At 31.3% G+C, this 23,297-nt stretch overlaps 1 protein-coding gene across 1 annotated transcript in view; it reads right to left on the reverse strand.

Moving 5' to 3' along the window:
• LOC139497771 (uncharacterized) overlaps window positions 1-23,297 on the reverse strand; it is a 293,518-nt gene that overhangs the window by 68,697 nt on the left and 201,524 nt on the right. Inside the window, exons 10-13 of the mRNA XM_071286006.1 lie at window positions 20,772-21,026; window positions 19,344-19,898; window positions 16,207-16,325; window positions 12,426-13,610 (exon numbers count right to left, since the gene is read on the reverse strand). Of these exons, the coding sequence (XP_071142107.1) occupies window positions 12,426-13,610; window positions 16,207-16,325; window positions 19,344-19,898; window positions 20,772-21,026 (2,114 nt within the window). The remainder of the gene's footprint in view (window positions 1-12,425; window positions 13,611-16,206; window positions 16,326-19,343; window positions 19,899-20,771; window positions 21,027-23,297) is intronic.

Consider the following 23,297-nt stretch of genomic DNA (forward strand, 5'->3'; position numbering starts at 1 on the left):
AAATAGGGAAAAGTAGGCAAAAAAAATGAATATAAGAGAATAATAGGATGCTGAAATATATAGAATAGAGATTTAACTGGACAAAATTAACAAAAGATTAAAGAAAAAAATCTAATATATTAAAGAATAAAGATATACAGAACCCCCATCTAGACCTTAATTAATCAAGCCATTAACACATAAATGACAAATACCCTGAATATTTTTTTAAGGTCAGACAGGAGTTTCTCTGTTAAAAATAATAAATATGAATACCCAACTCACGATTTTTTTCTGTTTGTCAAAAGTTTTATTTTCTTATTATGCATGTAGAAGCTAGGTTCAACTTGTTAAATGCAAAAGTTTTCCTGACTACTTTTTAAAGTTTTCTGCTTGAGCATGATAATTTGTAAAGAATTATATATTATATATATTTACAACTATTAAGGTGAGAATCATTTCTCTGGCCTAATTTCATAGACAAAATGTCATTGAAATTGATCCAATAGCCACCCATTTTTAAATTGTGCCTTCAAGCAGTCCACGTGTAAAAAAAAAATCAGCATGAAGTTTTAGGCCATTTTGTTCTTATTTCAGATTGACATATCCATGCAGTCATTCTGGACAAATAGGAAGAGACAGGTTTCTGCTTCAATTATCTGTGAAGTTGAAGGTCTTTCTTAGTCAATATATGGGAAGATCTTAAAGGTAAGTTTGAAAGTTTTAAAGTGTGCAAACATTTGTTATGTCTAAAAAAATGTGCTGTTTCACAAATGAAATAATATCAAAACAATTCCTGATTGTGCAACATTTACACTTTTGAATTGTCCATGAATCATCTTTACTATTTTCCCACATTATTTTCTCACCTGGTTGGTCAAGTAAGCTATTTTCATCACTTAATTTGCATCACTCATCCATTATTTTTTTACAAAAAACATCTCCTTTAACCACTGCAGGGCATAATAATGCGTATCGATTGTCCAATACTAGAGGAAAAAATAGTCGGACAAGTTAAAGCCATAAACAGCGTGTCCAACAGGTCAAGTTAAATCATTCTGTAGAAAATAAATTAAATCCAACGATAAAAGTAATTTAGAAAAAGAAAAAAATAGAATATAAAGGCATTTATTAGTTTAAGATGTTTACTTGCAATTGATAATGTAAAACTGGTTCTTTGTCAGATTATACTTTTGAACAAATAAAACACATGCTATCTTGGAATCCAGTCTTACCGCTTTGTAGATAAGGTAACAAGACAGTTTGGCAACAGCACGGAAACGAATCGAATCCATGACATATAATTGACAGTTTACCACTGTAGGAGATATTTCGTGACCAAGACAACCCATTACATCGTTTCCATTCCTTATTCGGTTGCTTTGTAATAAATATAATAAATTTTGTTTATAAAAAAAAAAAAAAAAAAATTAAAATGAAGAAATTATTGACTTAAATTCAATAAATCATATTTGATCATATGTAGACAAAAAATATTTGATCAATTAGGGTTGGAAGGGCAATCAAATCACTCTTTTTTGTTGTTAGCCCTATTGAAAACTAAAGTAAAGAGGGAAACTTTGAATCGTAAAAATGATCAACAACATAAGATCTACAAATAAGTCACATAGCCAAAATCGTCAGTTAAGTAATTACCTCTCAGGGATGTTTTCTTTCTTTAATTTTATGATAGAAATATAGAAACTTTGAACATCAAAAATGATGATTTGTTTTTGTATTAATATTAGAAAGATCATATTATAAGGAACATGTGTACTAATAAGTTTCAAGTAAATAGATCTTCAACTTCATTAAAAACTACCTTGACCAAAATCTTTAACCTGTAGTTGGACAAACAAACAAATGAACAGACGCACAAACATAAAAACATAATACCCACAAATGAGGCATAAAAACATGCAGTATGATTGCTAAGGAGACAACAGCCCTAATAAGAACAATATTTAAACATTATCAGTTTGATATAGCTTCAATTATTGAACAAAACAAATGACATACAGTAAGCTACGAAAGGACCTGTGATAACAAAATTTGCCGACAAAAATAATAATTAATAGTATGCATGAAGGACTTTAAAACATTGGACTTGAATTGACTTTTCTTTGTAGGATACATACAAACTTGGAAGACAAATTGAGAGAGTCTTAAAAGACAAAGATATGAAGAGAAACAAGAGAAAAAGCATGCCAAACATTATTACGAGTTTAAAGGACTGCAGACTTCCTGATATCTTTCAGACTGTTGTGTCTTTTTGTTAAATTTAATAATGCAATATCACCTTTTTGTATAGGCATACATCCTGCAAATCGTTTTGGTACCTTTTAGCTCCATTAACCCAACCGCTATTTATAAAACATTGTCATGATTGTATTTCTATCTGCAATAAAATTAACGGTACCAATTGTCGTGCACCAGATGCGCATTTCTACAATACATGTCTCTTCAGTGATGCTCGTGGCCAAAATATTTGAAATCCAAAGCTTATATAAAAGATGAAGAGCTATAATCCAAAAGGTCCAAAAAGTATAGTCAAATCCGTGAAAGGAATCAGAGCTTTGCATGAGGGAGATACATTCCTTAATTTATAATAATTTCTAATATTTTGTAACAGCAAATTTTAATAACACAAAAAATCCGTATAATATAGCATGTTGCGAAAGAGATGCAGTAGAGAGCAACCTTTATTTTTCTGTCATGAAAAGTATTGTTATAAACAAAATACATATCTTTTATGAATCATAATATTTCAACAAATGTTAGAAACAAATTTACATAAAAACTTTCTAAATGTATCAAAATTCTGTGTTTTTAAATCTTGAAGATTTTGTTTTTTCGAGATTTTTCCAAAAATGTTTAAGAAATCTGTATTATAATTTAAAAAATAATGTCCTGTACCAAGTCAGGAATATGGTCATTGTTATATTATAGTTTGTTTCTGTGTGTGTTACATTTTAACGTTGTGTTTCTTTTGTATCGTTTGTTTCCTCTTATATTTGAGTGTGAATTCACATTATTATAAGACGTGTCACGGTTCGTTTCTATCCCAAATTCATGTATTTAGTTTTGATGTTATATTTGTTATTCGCATCGGATTTTGTCTAATGCTTAGTTCGTTTCTGTGTGTGTTACATTTTTATTTGCTTGTAGATTTTATTTCGGGAAACATCCCGAAATGGGTAAAAACATGTTTGTAACAAATGTGTGCCTGCTAGTAGATTTATATTTTCGGTGATTTTCCCGAAATGTGAAAAGAAATTATTAGTCAAGAGTTCTAGACATCTGTGTTATACATTTTGCACTTAGTTTATTTTTGTCGGGATTTTTCCCGAAATGTGTTTCAGATCTGTTTGTAAAAAATAAATAGTTGTCACTTATACATCTTTACCACAAATATTTTAAAACTTTCATATATTTTGGGAAATTTCCCGAACATTAAATGTAAGTTTTATCAATTATAAGAATACAAGCATGGAATATTGTAAACATTGTGTGTTTCTTTATAAAATCTGCATTCAATTTATTTAACATTGAAAAAAGATTATAAGAAGGAATTAAATGGATTTTACTATTTTAAAATAGAGTCAGTTATATGCTAATGTGGATTTCTATAGCATCGTTATACAATCTAGATTGTTGTCCAATGTGATAAAAAGTTCCTGACTGAATTAACACTAGCAATAAACGTATTTGTAAAGTAGTGGACCCTGAAATTAATAAATGAAAAACTTACTTTTATATATGCACCTATTTAACCTATTCATACGAAATATAAGTATATCAAAATCAAATCAAAAGATCAACAAAGTTGTATTGGTAATTGTCATAAATAATAACCATAATAATGTTTAATTTTACTATGCAGAATAATTGTGTCTCCCGGGAAATAGAAGCAAAATTTACAAAATGTTCTAAAAGATTGTTAACATTAGCCCTACAACATATAGTTTTTTCATCTCGTTTGGTAATGCTGTAAACGAGTCTACGTGCTTGACGTTGATAACATTGTGATAGCGGTAAACATTTTGTACAATATTACGGAATCATCTTACGTTTCATTCATTTAAGACGGTTGACCGCGTGAAGAAGCTATATAGTGATATGGAAATGTGTTCTTGAATGTGCAAATAAAATTAAATTGTTGTTCGTGTAAAATGATTCGGAATGTCCTAAATAAAAGGGGAGTTCCTTTGATAAACCATTCTGTTTCATCGATTTAAGACGGTTGCCCGCGTGTATAAGCTGTATAATAATATGACGAAAATGTGTTCTTGAATGTGCAAATAAAACTAAATGTTTGATCGTGTAAATTGATTCGGAACGTCCTAAATAAAAAGGGACTTCTTTTGGTAAACCATTCTGTGAAATAACACACAAAAAAAGATATCGGGATCGCAAGCATTACATTTTATTTGAAAAATAACTCATAAAATGACTGATTTCAAAGTACAATGCATTATTTTTAATAAAAGAATATACTATTGGTAGTCCTAAAAGTGCGAACAAGTATTAGTATATTGTAACGGATATTCATCGTATTTAACTGAAAACAACCCATTCTGAAGTACAAAAAACATTTCATAACTTCCAATTTAATTGAGAAGTAAGTACACGTGTATTCATAAAATTGAAGTATCTTTACTCTTATTTTTTTCAAATTTAATGAAACAGAAATGATGAAAACAACGGTAGTATGAGTTTGAATGTCTCTTTTGTATATTTTTGCTCTCTTTTGATTATTTTCATTCTAATAAGAAAACAGCTGCATCCCTTTCATAATCAATACAAACAAGAGTTTAAGTATCTATACTAATATTTTATTCAAATTTAAAATAAAAACATCTCATCCAGACAACACCTTTGCACAACACTTAACATGGTTTACATTAAGAAAAAAAGAAATAGTGGCGAACTTGATAAATCAATAATTGTCATTGGTATGCATTATTTGAATTTAAAATCCAAAGAACAGTGCTCGATTTGGGTACCTGTAAAGTGCGAAACGAAATAGAAACGGAACGGAACAAAACAAAACGAAACAAAACAAAATAGCGCAAAACAAAACGAAATACAGCAAACGGAAACGAAATGAGACGAAATAAATATTTATTTTATGATTATAACTTACATCTGTACCAAATGTTTAATAATATAACATAAGGCGACCATTTCTAATTTCGGCCGGGGGAGGGGTTGTCTTTTTGCATTAAAAACTTTAATTTTCAATATTTTGGGGGTGAAGTCATATATTTCTTTATAAGATCAAATTCAATTATTTATGATCGTTCTGTCTTTAATTTTGGTGCAACAGTACCTGACGGCAAATGCCGGGTGGAAAGGCAAAAAGGATGGGATATTGTAAGTGGCACGACCATATCAATTAATGTCCGAGATAAATCCGCAAATGATGAAAAATTTCCCAACGTTTTGCCCAAAACTATCAATTTAAAATAATATTTGGATTAACATAGTTTGCCTCAAAATCTTTCAAGCCACTATCATTTTATGAAAGCTATTTCGCAGTCACGGGAAGTGGGGTCAATCTAGACATGAGTTTTGGTACAGTGTTACAGCTTGTAAAACACCCAACTTTTAAAAATTAAAATTTTGATGGAGAAAAATACGACACTTCATATGTTTCCGGTGGCAAAATCATGATCCGTTCATAGTTTTCTCAATAATCACTATTTAATTAATAATGCATAGGGGCTTTAATTTATACTGATGTTATCGCGGGTGGCCCTTTATGTTCGATACTCTAATATGACGTTCTGCTTTAGCTTTGGGTACAAAGCCATGTTCTAATTTGAATAGAACATGGGCTGCACGTGATTGACGTCACAATTAAAATTGCAACGTCAGATGAATTTTGAACAACGCCAAAGATCAAAATGGACATTTTGTATGGTGTTACTCGCTAGGAAATTAAATGAAAAACATTCTAAAAGTAAGTTTCAATGTTTTTGTTCTTTTTTTTGATAAACTGTTGATTTTTCTATAACGTTTTTGTTCATCAAATCAAAATGGCGACATTTCGAGCGTCTACTATAGGTCCGCTTCGAAGTACAAAAGTTCACAATATTCCTATTAGAATCAAAATAATTCTATCATGCCATGCTCTATGCTCATTTTAACATGGGTAGGCATTATATTTGAAAACATTTAGTACCTCGCTAACGCTCGGTATTAAGATATTAACAAATATAATGCCTACCCATGTTAAAATGAGCATAGAGCATGACACGAAAGAATTATTTCTTAATTTTACCACGAGCGAGAGCGAGGTATAAAATATCGGTAAAAATGGTAAACCCAAGGTAAAATCAGTATATATTCAAGCCCAATGAATTATTTCTATTCGAAAAGTAAAAATGCGGCAATTATTTTTGATCGAGGTCTAGGTGAAGTCAAATATTTGATGTTCCCGAAAGTGAAGTTTATATTGACGTAAAAGAACTGAGGAAACTGAACTAGTAACATGCTTAAACTATTTACAATAACGTAATTGGATAGGTTTGGATGAATTTGAAAAATGATAGTACTATGTACAAATATTTGCCTTATAAAAACGTTTTAAATTATCATCGTTTGTTTATGTTTCCTTATTTTAATGACTTTTGGTTTCACAATCGTGCATTTTCCCGTAAAATGCTTATATTCCTACGTTATCGTTTAATGACGTTGGGTAGCTCGTTCATATAAAAAGCATATGACGTGGGAGTATGATCGGAACAGCCCAAACGATATATTCATGTTTTACCACGGGTGTGTACTCAAAGTGTTTGAAGAACGTCGTATAAGAATATACAATATACATACAAAGGTGTGGATATGAGTGCCAATGAGACAAATATCTATCCAAGTACGAGTCTTGATATTTAAATTTCAATACAAACGAAAAAAAACAGCATTTAAACAAACTTTATTATAATTCGGAGGATAGGGGTTCTAATCTTGTATTACTATTTTAGATATTGGGTCCCATTTTTAAATTGGTTTACATTCAGGTCCAAAGGTTCAAAAATTTAGAAATTTAGAAATTTTTATTTTGGACCCTTTTTTCAAATAAGTCCATATTAAGATACGAAGGTTCCAAAATTAAACCCAAACTAGAACACACCCGCGAAATCGCGGGCATTCAGAGCGTAGTTTAAAGTATGTAAAGTGTTGTTTGAAGAATTTTGTGAAGTATTGAATGACTGGAGAATTTCAGCAAAAGTATCATAAATCATAGGTTATTGGGGACAGGAAAATGTTTTTTTTTTTTAATCCCTCCTCCTTTATTTCCAAAATTTCCAATTTGTGGTTTTCTATCAATTTCAATATGAATATACATTAAGTATGTTATGAACATTTAAGTAAGGAGCCTGTAATTCAGTGGTTGTCGTTTGTTTATGTGTTACATATTGGTTTTCGTTCATTTTTTGTAAATAAATAAGGCCGCTAGTTTACTCGTTTGAATTGTTTTACATTGTCATTTCGGTGCCTTTTAAAGCTGAGTATGCGGTATGGTCTTTGCTCGTTGTTGAAGGCCGTACGATGACCTATAGTTGTTAATTTCTGTGTAATTTTGACGGTCTCTTGTGGAGAGTTGTCAACATGGCAATCATACCACAACTTCTTTTTTTTTGTAATCAATGAATTTTGTAAAAGATTTAATGACTGGAGAATTTCAGAAAAGGTATCAAAAGTGCACATGAATAATTTTAGCGCTTATCTGTATCTATATATAAATAAAGTGTATTTACTTTCAATTCTAAGTTTTCTAATCGATCCATGGTGGTCATTGATATAGTATACAGACCCTCTCTATTTAATAAACTCTGTGACCACCGTGGATAGTAAATTTGAAAATGATAGCAGATAGAAATTATGAAAATACACTTTATTCGTAGTATATGTATGAGTCATGTATGTTCAAAGTATACAGAAAAACGCAAACCGGAAGTATTATCTGACTTAAAATTTTGTCCAATGACGGGACAATATCCGGATGCCCTTTTTTTCGTTTTTCTCCCAAAATAACTCAATCTGAATAATCATATGAATGGATGACAAATGCGACTATGCACTGTACCTATAGGACACAGAGGTGTGTTGATTAATTTATTGTGGAAAGAAGAGAAGCGACACCCAAAATGAGGTCTTCTCGTTTAATAGTATAGATTAAATTTTGGATGATTTGTACATGCTGAATGATAGATTTTTGATATCAGGCCATACCAGGTAAATCAAATGTAGAGGTCGATGCCACTGCTGGTGGACGTTTCGTCCCCGAGGGTATCACCAGCCCAGCAGTCAACATTTCGGTGTTGACATGAATATCAATAATGTGGTCATTGTTTATAAATTTCCTGTTTACAAGACTTTGAATTTTTCGAAAAACTAAAGATTTTCTTATTTCATGAATAGATTACCTGAGCCGTATTTGGCACAACTTTTTGAAAATTTTGATTCGTAATGCTCTTCAACTTTCTACTTGTTTTGCTTTATAAATATTTCGATATGAGCGTCACTGATGAGGCTTATGTAGACGAAACGCGCGTCTGGCGTTCTAAATTATAATCCTGGTACCTTTGATAACTAATTAGAATGTTGACCACATTAATTTTTTGTCAGAAACCTATATTATGTCAAATATTTTATCACAATCCAAATCCAGACAGTGTCAAGCTTGAATATTGTGTCAAAACTTGTCCTAACTGTCCAAGATTCAGCAAAGTAAGATCTACAAATAATTTAATATGACCAAAATTATCAATTGACTCCTGAAGGAGTTATTGCCCTTTATAGTCAATTTTTAACATTTTTTCGTAAATTTTTGTAATTTTTAACAATATGGAGGAAATAGTCAGACGGATCCTTATTGCAGGTATTGCCCATTAAAAACGATTCCCCCATCATTGTTTTGCACTTTGCCATATATGATAGAACGTTATAATAGATAAAGATACACTTTAAATCACAAAAATTATCAGCAAGTTAAGATCTACTAACAAGTCAAATTTTGAAGATATAGTTTAGTAGACTGCACTATTAATAGGAGTGATTGCCAATAAATGATGATTTTTTTTATCCTCTTTTGTTTTTAGAGCAAAAACTAAAGAAGATAGAGAGAAACTAAATAGGCTATAATATCAGCAATACAAGATCAACAAAACATATTTTTTGTCATGCATTTCATTCATGTCATCATGGTTTAAGAATGTCCTTAGATGAATATGCATATAGACCAAGGTGATCGATATAGGCTCTTAAGAGCCTCTAGTTTTATCTTCAACATCTAACCATGTATCTATATTTTTGATGTTGTCCTAGTTTTCATGTGGGTCCAAATCGGGGTAATAAATTTATTTTTTGTTTGATTTAATGCTGAATATATCCGTGTATTTAAATTTTGGTTTAGCCCCGTTTTTCAATTAGTCATTAGAGTTATTTTAAATGTCAATAGGAGCATGGACTAAATGTAGTTTTCATGAATTTTTACATCATTCTATATCATAAAATGAAGAAGTCATTAGATTGTAGAGGAGTATAGAGATAAAAGGTTACTTTAAAAATAAAGAAGAAAATATTACTTGAATAAGTTATTTTATACATCTCTATAAAAATAAGTAAAACACTTATTTAAGGAACATTTGTAATCGTTTTGGGTTGCAAAATTATCAATAACTTCAAGTCTTAACCCTTTCCCTTTCATGCATTTTAGACCTTTACTTATCTAAAATACATTATCGAAGTTTAAATGCAATTCTTTTTGAGAATATCCCTCAAAATTCGAAGAAAAATAAATGGTTTTTACAGAAAATTTACACATCAGTAAGGGGCGACTTGTTTATTAACTAATAATGATAGAGGTTTAATGCACATTAAATCGCATTGCTGGTTATCTGAGGATTAATTTGAGCCCTTAACCACATCTGTACGTCAGAAAATGGCGATTAGACATGTCTAAATGTCCAAAAAAAATCAGGAAATTGGTTTCACCGGTAAGCTGTACCGGTGTGAAAGGGAAAGGGTTAATTGGCTTAACCCTTTCCCTTTCATGCATTTTAGACCTTTACTTATCGAAAATACATTATCGAAGTTTAAATGAATACAGAATTCGCATCAATGGTCATACTTATGCCATGTTAGGCTCAAATGAAAGATAATTGGTAAAATATTTCAAAAAATTATGTTTGAAGATAATTCGTCATTTTTTGGTCACGTGGTATATTTCCAAAAGTCACGTGACTGTTGGAGAAAAAGTGAAAAAAATACGAAATCCTTGGGCAAAAAGTCGTGCAGAGACATATTGGTGTGCTAACAGGGTCAGGTTTTGATGGAAACACAATGCCTCGACTCTGTTGAAGCCATATAAGTTATCATAGTGGTATAAATAGACGCATAACGTGCTATAGGCCTTGAAATATCGATGTCCGTAACATTCAAAATAATTGATTTTAGACGCTCTTTTTGTCCGATTTCAAACTTGGACCCTAGTTATTTGTCTAATTCGTGTTCAATCAATCAGCAACCTACACTTTGTTTTTACAAGGGAACATTCATTGAATTACCAATGCTAGCTCGATCTGGGACACCCTTGACCGAGCCCGATGGAGCAAAGGGGATAAAAAGGGGGGGGGGGGCGATTTTGCACACACATTCAAAAAAAAAAATTCGTAGGTTTCCTTTTTGAAATTGAAAGTAAAGTTAAGTTAAGTTACATTTAATATAATAAAAATATTTTTCCAACTCCGGCAGTGAGTTTCGAGCTCTCAATATTAGCGCCTTGGGATAGATCAGCGTACCCCTGCGCAACTGGCATTGTAGTGAATTTATCGAAATTGAAGTACTTAAGTCTACTACTACGAAAGAAATGAAAAAACAAAATAATACAAAGATTCTCACCCAGTTTGTTTTCTTTTTGGAATTATGTGTTCAGATGATAATTTCTTGTTGCCAAATGCATGATTTTTACGCAAATCTAGGAGGAATCCACTCTTTAAACTGTCATTTTTTCATTGAAATATACATGTTTCTTTATTCAAACAAAAGTGTTTTCAACTTTAGTATACCGCAACACTTACGAAACCATGTTTTGTTACATCTATTTCAACTTTGCCAAAAAAATTCAGAATATTTTAGCGGTTTTTGTCTCTTTTCTCATAATATCTTTAAGAAATGACTTCAGATTTTTAGCGTAATTCAAATTTGTGATTGCGCTGCTACACTAAAAATTACATTTGCAACTAGTGTACAAGTTAGAACTATTAGTTTAATACTATTCTTCAAAAACTCACTGCACAGTTATTGAAAAAAGACATAAATCCTCTTAAAAGAGCAGTCTTCTTTGCACTTCTTTTTGAGAATATCCCTCAAAATTCGAAGAAAATTAAATGGTTTTTACAGAAAATTTACACATCAGTTAGGGGCGACTTGTTTATTAACTAATAATGATAGAGGTTTGATGCACATTAAATCGCATTGCTGGTTATCTGAGGATTAATTTGAGCCCTTAACCACATCTGTACGTCAGCAAATGGCGATTAAACATGTCTAAATGTCCCAAAAAAATCTCGAAATTTGTTTCACCGGTAAGCTGTACCGGTGTGAAAGGGAGAGGGTTAATTAATTCACAAGTTTCTATCTATTTATATCTGTCTACCTTCAAGATTTTTGAGGAAAATGATATTTTAATAGTCCCAAGAGACCAATCTTTGACCCAAAAGCGTCGATATGAAAAATAAGTCCGTCAGAAAGCCAATTAGTGTTTCAGAAAGATTAGATTTTATATTTCATGGGAAAAATAACTAGATGACCGTGAAAATTTGTTAAAGCTGGCAAAATCTGTATAGTTGGACACCTATAAAAATAATATTTAGAAAAGTTACTTATATAAGTAATATTTAAAATAGCCTCGTTTTCAACATTACTTGTTTAGGTAATTTTAAATGTTACTTGTTTAAGTAATGCCCCTGACTGTTTACATTAATTCAAGAAGGAAGCCATGAATAAAAATGTTTCTATAAAAATTTGCAACTTATGTGACCAATCAAATAACTTGCTATGACTGTTTCAATTGAAATTAAGAAATAGTGTACCAAATGGCATAACATAAATTTTTCGTGAGGAACGAAATAGTGTACATATAGATATCCCAAAATTACGAAATGGTCACGGTACGAATATGTTTTTGATAGGGTAAAAAAGGGAGTACGAAATGACTATAATTCATTTATTTTATTAGGAAATAATAACTTTAGAAGATTTGGTTCAATTGAAAGTAATGTTTGTTAAACCTGTTTAAGTTATGATTATCGTTTTTAAAAAGGGATACTATCATAATGGCCGATAAATCTAAATAAGATTAGGGAGATTTTCTCAGTTGATGTATAAAAAGGATAATGTGACCATTTTCTAAAGATGTCGTTTTAGAAGCATACCTCCTTCGTTATCCATGGAGAGTATATCATCTCAGATTGGTGTGATGTCTTATGTTGAGGACAGTAAAACTCCTGTTCACTTGTCAAGGTCTCGTATACAAATGTATCTTTATAATAATCCCCATCACTGCATTTGAAATGGAGTTTAAAAGATATTTTCACCTTATAACTCTTTCTTATTTTTTCGACTACGTCTTTAACGTTTTGGTAGATATCGCTACACTTATTTCCGACTTCTCTCTGTTTGGAAAAAGAAACAACCTGTAGAGCAATTGTATCAGTCGACATTGTCACCAGAATCTTTACACAACCAGAACTATCCATGTCAAACATACAAATTCCACGGTATAAGGCAAACGATCCACTCTCACTGTCCAGTTTGCTAGGCTTGTAATTTCTGATAAACCAGGCAGATAAATGGTTAAAGAAAGAAGGTGGAAGAAAATCAAACTTCAGACAAAGCCACGATGTCCTTTTACAGTCTGTATTTCGAATGCCAACATGTTTACATACATCTTCAAACGTCGAAGCTGGCATCTTGCTTGGCATGATATAATAATTAGTATCAATTTTGACAATGATGTCAAGTTTTTCCATAATTTGATGCAAATTCCCCTGTTGTCCTAAAAACTGACTTGCTTTTTTAGATTTGAAGAGTTTGGTTATTAACGATTTACTTATTTTGCCTTGATCCTTTAACAATTTATAGTCACTAAGGTGATGAAATTTTGCTTCAATTCTATCTGAGACTAAACATCGGAAAGCATCAGCCAACCACTGAGGTTTTAATATGATCAAATCCCGTATATTTTCAAAGAAAATCATGTTCCCTACGTTATGTTGAAATCGAAGAAATACCAACAACTCATCCTCGCTTAATATATTGATATCAGGATGTTTTGCCATATTAATCATGTCAGTAAAATTGATGAAATTTGTTCCCTGGGCTTTATTTATTTCAATCAAATGTTCTAAAAGAATCCACTTCATAGGTAAAGCCTGACCCCAATTATCCATTATTCTTGCAGTATCGAAGATTGCAGTTCTTAATCTTTCAAATGCATCATCAGGATCTTCTGTATTTGACAAATAAAACTTGTCGCGCAAGTGATGATGTCTGCTTTGATCTCCTAACACTTTATCTAACTGTTTATCAAGTTTCTCTATTCTCTTTGGAATGTATTCCTGCATAAAATAAAATAGAAAAGAATCCGCGATTATCAGATTTGATATTTCAAAATTTAATGGTTTTAAACTTGAAAAACATAAACAAATATATGAGCTGTATTTCATATCACAAATTAAACCACTTTTCTTCAAATTAGTAATCGGATAAAAGCTTAAAGATTGTCACAGGTATTTTTTTCTATTAAATCTATTAAAAGGCAAGAAATAAATGAATGCATTGCCAAGACTTGTTAGTTGGCGGGTTCGTTCTTAATGCACAGATCTACTACGTGAACGCGTTCTCGCCACGGGTGCGAGAGGTCGGATATTTGATTCATAGTTGGGTCAAACAAAGAATTTGAAAATTGGTGTTTCCTGCTTTACCGCATGAGGCATTATTGAATAAAGGCAAATAACGGTTTGCTCGGAGTCAGACTAATGTGTTGAGATGTTGATATATTGACACTTTTATTTCGTAAACTGTACCTGGTAAACTATCACGACGAAAATCCAGCTCAGCGTGTTGGTCAGGTACAATTCAGATTCATGTGTTAGTAACATTAACATGTTCTTGTTCCTTAGTGCATTTTATGCTTTCCACTAGGAGTTTAACAATGAAGGCTTCTTATCATTAAATGCAGATAGCATGACATTTTCTCAATACTTTATTTTAAACCAACGTTACCAGATAAACAATTATAACTGCCGTATAAAAACAATATGCTAGAAAAAGTATAACTCAAAGTAAGTGCAATGGGTGTGTGTATCGAAAAATCCTTAAATCATTCATAAGCATACTTATTAATATCGTGTACCAAAATGATCTGCAACTTAAGTAAAAAGATTTAAGGTTTGTGAACATAGAGCGACTGAATGATGTATCTATACGAAGCACAGGACATCCGATCCAAAGTCCAATGTCACTGTATTTTCCACGAAAGAAAACCAAACCATAGTAAAAGATTCCAAATGTGTGGACGGAAAAGGTATTATAACGGAAAACGAAAATATCGTTAAGAGGTGACTTTCACGATCCTTCATTTACTTTTTTTAATTTATTTTCCCCTACTAAAATTATAAACAATAATCAAGACAGAGTATTTCTAGTTCATGACACCATAAACGTTTTCAGGAGTAAATGAGGTGCTTACGATTATTTCTGTGCAAATCAATCAATACAAAACAACTCTGGTACATGCATATCAACAAAGGCATGTATATGAGTAGACGTTCATTTTTGTGTTTAAATGTAAACATAAGATATCTTAAATGTCGTTACATGGTAATTTTTGTCAAAGGAGTAGGTCCGGTAAGGACCGATTTTGGCCTCAAATTTCATGTTCATCTGACGAAAGATTTTGACCACTTTTCAATCACTTAAGTGTCTATTTTATTTGAATCAATTAGTTGATGTGAAAGATTTTAACTGATTTAGTCATAAAAAACGCACCGATTCAAGCTGAAATATGTTAAATCTACCAAATATGCCGAAAAATGTCATCTTTCAGATGGTTTTTGTCAAAAATGAAAGTGGCCGCATCCGTGTTCATCTTCAACCTTTATATATGTTATGTATTATCATAAAATACAACTTTCATTTCAATATTAAGGATGAACACGAATGCGGCCACTTTCGTTTTACACGAAAACCGTCTAAAATTTAACTAAAATGCTAGAATTGTGAAGATTTCAGCAATTTAGCATGACTTTATGGTGCTAGTACCCGATATATGTGCATTGTATTGTCAAAATCAGCCCAAATTTATGTAGCAGAAGCATTCTACTGTCCAATGAATAACTAAAAGTTTACATTTTAACAATTTTGTAAAACTGCTATATTTTGGGGCCAAAAAGGGGTCTTACTGGACCTACTCCTTTAATTGTGCTTCATTGTGCCGATATTGTTTGTATATTTAGTTCACTTATTTTAACCTTTTATAAAGTCATACTTTTAATTGATTTATATTTACGTTTTGGATAATGAGGTTTATTTATACATGTAGTTCGAATAAGGATAAGAATTTGAACTAGCACTAAGTAAAATATAGAAAAAAGAAACCAGAGTGGCAGTAAAAGCTAATAGGACAATGGAATAACCAAATAGAAAATTTATAAAAAAAATACCAGGTCTATAAACACTACTCAAAAACAAAAGACTTAGAAACATGAACATTGCAAATAACTTCGATTTCCCGTAGACAATTACTTTCTGTGTTGTCCTTTTATTTATTTTCGTGCGAAGTATCAGTCCAGCCTTTACTAACTTATTGTGATGTTGAATTGTTTCACAGCTGTTTCGATCTTTGGAGGGGTATACGGTAATAACCATTGAAAACATGTTAATACAGTCACATCTGTAGGCGTCTTTCGATAGTCAGAATTCTGTAATCTTATATTTACATATCAAAACTGTTTTCCGTCATTGTTCTGGTATAAACCTGGGCTTTGGTTTCTGAATTGAATTATTAGTTTTTTAAGGGAAAACAACTGACATACCATATCTCCTTTGTTTAGAATAGCATCCCCATCAAGATCAGATCATAATAAATATGATATTTGACATATTTTTCCATATCAGTTTAAACTAAGAAAACAATTTCAACAACGTTTTTACCTCGTCAAATTTATCTTTCCCAGTGAAAACTAATATAATAGGTGGATCGAAGTGCTCGCTCTCTGGATCGTCGACCGTTCGATGACAATGGATAGATTCAAACCAAAAATCAACATACTCTGAAACATATCAAAATTGTTAAATAGGAAGTGATAGAAACATAAGTACAGTTGAACATTCTGGAATGATATAACAAGTACAATGACTAAGTACAAAGATGAATGGACCAAATTAATTTGAATAAATGTATACATGGTATAGTCTACACAATTCAGCCTTCCAGACCTTTTTTTTCCTTGATATTAAACAGTTCACGTTAGATTTGCTTGACAATTTAAAAAGTAAAGAGAAATTGAATTGTACGTATAGACATATTAAAGAAATATTTTATTTTGTCAAACATAAGTTTCTCTCTTTTATGTGGCCTGTTGCAATGCAAAATATATGTCCCTTTCCCAATGAATCCTCGTTTATTAGTGGCATTCAAAATTTCCCGGCCTTCATCACGAACGCCCTCTGTTACAGGACCTTCCTATTTCATTAATTTTTAATTTGTCCTCCTTGTGCTGAACATGCATGCAATATTTGAAACTGGAAGTTAATCAACCAATCATTTACAGAAACTGTGATTTTTCATTGTGTTACTTTTTAAAGATACTTATAATGAGCAACTAAAACATAAAAAAAAATAAAAACCAATGGTTCAGAGAACAATTGAAAGTCTTTCCACATCAATTTCCTAAAATGTTAATAAGAAGCTACTTTCGGTTTACTCAAAGTTACTTTTGGTCTCCATTCATAGGTTTCTTCATACTTTTTCAATAAATGAATGATATATATATATATATATACATATATATTGTCGCCTGAAACAAGGGAGATAATTGCCAACTTCCGGTTAAGAAAATATCACTATCAGTCTCATATGATAGCTGTATTTACACTGAATCCAAACATATATAGTTTGTTTAAACTTATGTCAGTGATAAGGAAGATAATTTGCTACTTCCGTTCATAGAATGTCACGTCCGCTCTGAAATAATAGTTTAATGTATGCCCATTAAAAAAATCTGTGGTACTTTTCCTTCAAATAATTGCAAACATTGCTACTTCAGGTTCATAGAAGGTCACGTCCGATTGAATTTTTTGAAGGTCATATGTCACCCAAAAGTTTGCAAAAGACCTTATGGCTTTATCATGGTCCAATATGATGTAATAATCAATTAGGAAATAACTCCTATAAGATGTCATTGGATTGTATCAGACCAGATATATCATATCTTGCTAACATTAAAGCAAATATTTTGCACTGCACTACTTCTTTTATATATATATATATCTTCAAAATGTCAGAGAATATGCAAAATCGTTTGAATTCAAAATTGAAAACATGACCTTGACCTTTAACCATGCCTCATTTTCTAAGTTAAGACCCAAGGACCTCACATAAAAAGAGTAGGTTTATACGGCTTACGGTTTATGAATTACATAATCATAGCGACAAATTTATTTTGGTAAATGTAAATAACTCTTATAAGATTTCACCGAATTGCTTCGATCCGAATCAGCCAAACATTCTTCAGGATTAAACGAACAATGAAAAAGAATTTTGTCTCTACCTTTTTTTGTTACTGAGGAGATACACTCACAAGAAAAACAGTGATGCAGTTGAAAAGTATACGGCTTAACGAGATGAGTTTTAATGGTGGAAGAAGAAATAAAATATAATTGAAACCAATTGTTCAGAGAACAAATGATAGTCTTTCCTCTTCAATCTTCTAAATAATTGATAAGAAGCTTCCTCTGGTTTACAGAATGATACTTTAAGCGTTAAATCATAGAGTTATTTATAATGATTCAATAAATATATAGTTTCTATAAACTTATATACTTTTGACTGAAATAAGGGAGATAATTGCTGACTTCCGGTTAAGAAAATACCACTTCTGGTCTCAAATGATAGCTGTCTTTACAATGATTCCACAAATATTTTGTTTGTATATACTTTGCCTCTAAATAGGGAGATAATTGGCTACTTCAGGTTTGAGAAATGTCACTTCTGGCCTCAAATGATTCACACTGATACTTATGCCTGTAATAAGAGGATAACTGTTACTTCCGGTTCTTAGAATGTGACTTTCCGTCTCAAATGATTGATGGTTAATGTATGCCCAGTAAACAAATTATGGTTTAAAGCTGTTTTTCTATATAAGTGCAAACTAGACTACTTCCGGTTAATTCAAGGTCACTTCCGGTTAATATTTTTCAAAGTCATATGTCATTTTACATTTTTTCAAAGACCTTGTGGCTTCATCATGTTCCAATCTGAAGAAATAATCAATTTACCTTTAAATAAAACATTTATGGGGAAAACATTCCTATAAGATGTCACTGGAATTTTTCAGACCAAATGTATCATATCTTCATCACAATATAACACACATTTTGCATTGGTTCATTTATATATAACCTTAAAGAAAATGCAAAAACAAGAAAGAGACACAATTCAGAACATGACCTTGACCTTTGACCTTAACATCATTTTCAAATTAGGACCAAATGACCTCAAATAAAAAGACAAGTTTATACGGCTTCCGATTTATGAGTTACAAAAACTTAACAACAAATGTCTTTGATAAAGATAGATGACTCCTATAAAAGTTCACCGGATCGCTTCGATCCAAACCATCCAAAAATTCTGAGGATGTAACGAACAAATATGAAAAAGAATTTTGTCGTTATCTTTTTTTGTTAGAGAGGAGATACACTTACAATTAAACAGTGTTTGGGGAGATAACTCTTACAATAAAAAGTCTAAGTCTTATCAAGATGACTTTTAAAAGCGAAATAACTGTTTAATATACTACGAAACAACAGCCGGGTTTGTCAGGAGGCGAAACAAAATATTTAGAACGAATACAATAGGTATTTCCACAGAAAAAGAATAGACCTAAAAAAATCAGAAGAAATAAAATAGGTCTTTCCACCAAAAAGTGGAAAGACATAGGTATTTCCACAGAAAGGTGGAAAGACCTAATTAAATAAGTATAACTTTATTTTCTTACTACTTTATATAAAACTTAAATCTTCAAATATAGTTATTCTTTTGCATTTAATTTTATGATTTCTAAGCATACCTCCAACATCTTGGAAATCTGCAAAATACTGACTGATACCCTGTTTGCTTATATCTTCATTCATATCTGCAACTACAAGGTATACTGCGTTGCATGTCAAAAATGCTTGATGAGTGGCATAAAATTCCTTTTGTCCTGCAAAATCCCATAATTCACATAAGGCAGTATGGATCGATTGAGTATTTAAAACTGAGTTTGTAAATACATGAGAAACCAAATCCTCAGGCATAACCAATGATACCGACTCATTATTATCTATATTTTCATCGAGATTTTCCTTGGTAAACTCATTATCACGCGTTATGATTCCTTCCTTTGCCGGACATCCGTGCATGTCTGCAGTGGTTATTTTCTCATCAGACACATCATGTTTCGGTTCTATTAATGGAACATTATTTCCGATTTCTGACGTATCATCTTTTGCACTTCTATCTTGCATTTGCATGTTCCTTAATTTAGGTAAATTCATTTCTCTGTAATTTCCTGTCGTAGATTTGTCACTTTCATTTGGACTAATTGCTCTTTTAATACGGTTCACCTTATCATCTTCAGTAACTAAAAGACAAAACAAAATCAAAGTGTGGTATGTTCATTAAGCGATTACCAAACAAAATATATATAAAAATAAGGAGATGTAATATGATAGCCAATAAGACAAATATCCACCAAAGTTTATTTTCACTGGATGTAAGTAATAATGGCAACCGTACTTCCTTCAACCATGAGAAAAAAAGACCGTATTGTCGGCTATAAAAGGCCCAAAATGATGAGAAAAAACAATTCAATTGATAAAACTAACGGCCTTACGTATAAGAAAACAATTTACGTAAAACAATATGTAATAGAAATGAACCAACGACAACTACTGAACTGGATAGGCTCCTAAAGAATTGGGTTGGGTTTAACATGCTAAAAGAACAACATCATTTGACAAGTAAAAAAACATTAATACTACATAACATTTTGTAGGTATTCGTATGTCTTCGAATAAACTACAACACTTAAATTGTGCTTTATATTTCAATAATTATTTGCTTTATGTTATAATTGCTAAATTTTACTCATCATTTTATTTATCTTATGTTCGAAACAAGAGCTATTACAATAATAGTCAGGCAAAACTATTGTTGCTATGATGCATTTCTGGCTAAGTAAACACGCAGTTTCCACAAAAAAGAAATCTGAATGAAAATGAAATATGCGCAGAATATAATTGAATTAAAAAACTAAGCGTTGTCAGCTATCCATGCTTCCAAGATCGTTCTTATTTGTCAGTTAAAAATTATCGATCATCCCTTATGTAGATATTACAGTAATCTAGTGTATTCAATTAATAAATTTTCTGTAAATTCATGATCCTGAGGTACAAACCCAATGGTATTTTTGAACTCTACATCTTAATGTATCACGTCAGGAGTATTTATATACCTTCCCCGATTTTCCATGTTCCATCTTCTATGTTTATTTTACATCTACGAACAACAATATCAACACCATCTGTACTAGTAACATCAGATATTGGTTCCTTCAATAATCTTCTCAATAGGCATGTTTTTCCAACCGATTCCTTTCCAACTATCATAATTCTTACAAAATACCTGTTTTCGGTTTGTGAACTTTGCATAACCTTATTGAACCTTATTTTATCTTCCTCTGATAATTGATTAATGGCTTCTGGCAAAACTAAAAAAAAAATATTGTTGACGTCATGTTTTGGAACAACAATAACAATCAATATAAAAAAACGACTTGTCTTAATACAAAAAGAAATATGAACAGTGCAACTACAAAAATATAACAAAATCAAAGCAAGCACATCCACAAACATACAGATATAACTGAAAATGGGCATCTCATTACTTATCAACTTTCTCATTGCCTAAATTTTGAAGCAATCTATTATTGCTGCGTGAGTTCTTCGTCAATCATTAGCCCTAACATACTTTTCAACAATACATACTTGTGTTCAGTTGAATGTGAATATTAATGTTGTATTTGATATATGCATTTTTTAAACTCACACGAAATGCATTAAAATGACGCTGTCAAATATATATTTTCAAAGCTCACATAGAAACTCTATTCATTCAAACAGAACTTTTTAAACGAAAATTATGATGAATAAAATAATAATCTATTATATGCTGTCATTGTGTAAAAAACTTAAAGTGAACTTCAAAACCCAATGAAATCACGTAATTTGAAATGGTTTTTGTTTTTGTTTAGCATAGGATACAATATGCATGGCGCAACAGTGAAGGCTAGAATTATGCACCTGTTATTTGACGCAGTAGGCATATTTGATTATTGATGCAATAATTGGCATACATCTTTATACTGAACAAAAGTGAAATGGTTCTTATGAGGAAAATTCAATGCCTTAACCAGCTCAGAAGCCAGTAGTTTGGAATTGACAATTGTTTTAGTAATTTTATATTGAAATTTGCTGTTAAAGAACGTTTAAAATCATGTCATTTCAAATTAAGAAATGTGTCACCCTAATGCATATCTCTGATTCCATGTCTGCGGGTGGCTGTTCTGTTGTCCTTTGAATCTAGTAAATCAAGATGGTGCACCCTTAGTTTGATTTTGCATAACAAACGTCGACCCACTTTCAAAGACATTTTGTTTTGTAATTTTGTATAACTTTTCACACAAAAGTATATTACAATCAAAAATGGCAAATGTGTTTAAATTAGCTTATCATGCAAAATAGTCACATAAATGTATGTTTCTCTCAAAAAGGTTTCCTATTTAAAACTTCGATTGACTGTTTTTTTTAAATAACATTTTCAGAGAAGAATGGCCAACACAGAATATATTTAAATTTCTATAAGATATCGGCATACAATTTTCAATATGATGACGTTCTTGATGTGCATCACCGAAATAGAATTAAAATATAAGATTGTATCACCTTGTCAGGTTGCTTATGCCTTTAGATACGTTGGGATAAGAGTGATTGCTAAAAAACGTTTCAATCTCTGCCAGTTTTGTATGATTCAAAGGTTTCTAAACGGTCGTTCCATTAGAAAAAGCTATTTTAGAAGTATATAATATATTTATACATCTCAATTCACCAGAATAGCTGTCATTTTTTTTTCACTTGAGTAGATATAAGAAGATGTGGTATACGTGCCAATGCAACAACTCTCCATCCAAGTCACAATTTGTAAAAGTCAACCATTATCATTGATTATAGGTCAACGTACGTTCTTCAACACGGAGCATTGGCTCACACCGAACATCAAGCTATAAATGACACCGAAAATGACTAGTGTAAAACCTTTCAAACGAGAAAGCTAATTTATATAAAAAAACTAGAAACGAGAAACACTACTACTGAACATCAGATTCCTGACCTAGGACATGTTTTGTTATTAGTTGTATAACACAATCTAAGAAAACATATACTAATAGTGTTTACAAGTACCAGGCTTATAATTTGATACGCCAGACTAGCTTTCCGTCTACATAAAACTCATCAGTGACGCTCAGGTCAAAATAGTTAGAAAGCCAAACATGTATAAAGTTGAAGAGCATTGAGGACTCAAAATTCCAAAAAGTTGTGCCAAACACGGCTAAGGTAATTTATGCCTGGGATAAGAAAATCTTAATAAAATTTTCCAAATGTATAGTTTACAATTCAGAAATATTACCAAACCATACCAAATTAATCTCTTATAATATTAAATATCTGTACATGTAATTGATTTGATTGACATAATTTAATGATTATCTGCCCTGCGACTTATAGCACATGAATGGTGTACTATTAAATCGTTGAACATAATCGAAATAATTCAAAATCAGTAGACAGATATTTTCCAATAATACAATAATATGTTATTGTTGGTTGTACCGACATAAATGGTACGAAGAAAAGTTTACATGCATGTATAATGTACTTATGTTAACAATACGGACTGAGAAATAAATATTTTGATAAAATTT

Source organism: Mytilus edulis, chromosome 12, assembly GCF_963676685.1.
Source record: "Mytilus edulis chromosome 12, xbMytEdul2.2, whole genome shotgun sequence".
Taxonomy (NCBI): Eukaryota; Metazoa; Mollusca; class Bivalvia; order Mytilida; family Mytilidae; genus Mytilus; species Mytilus edulis.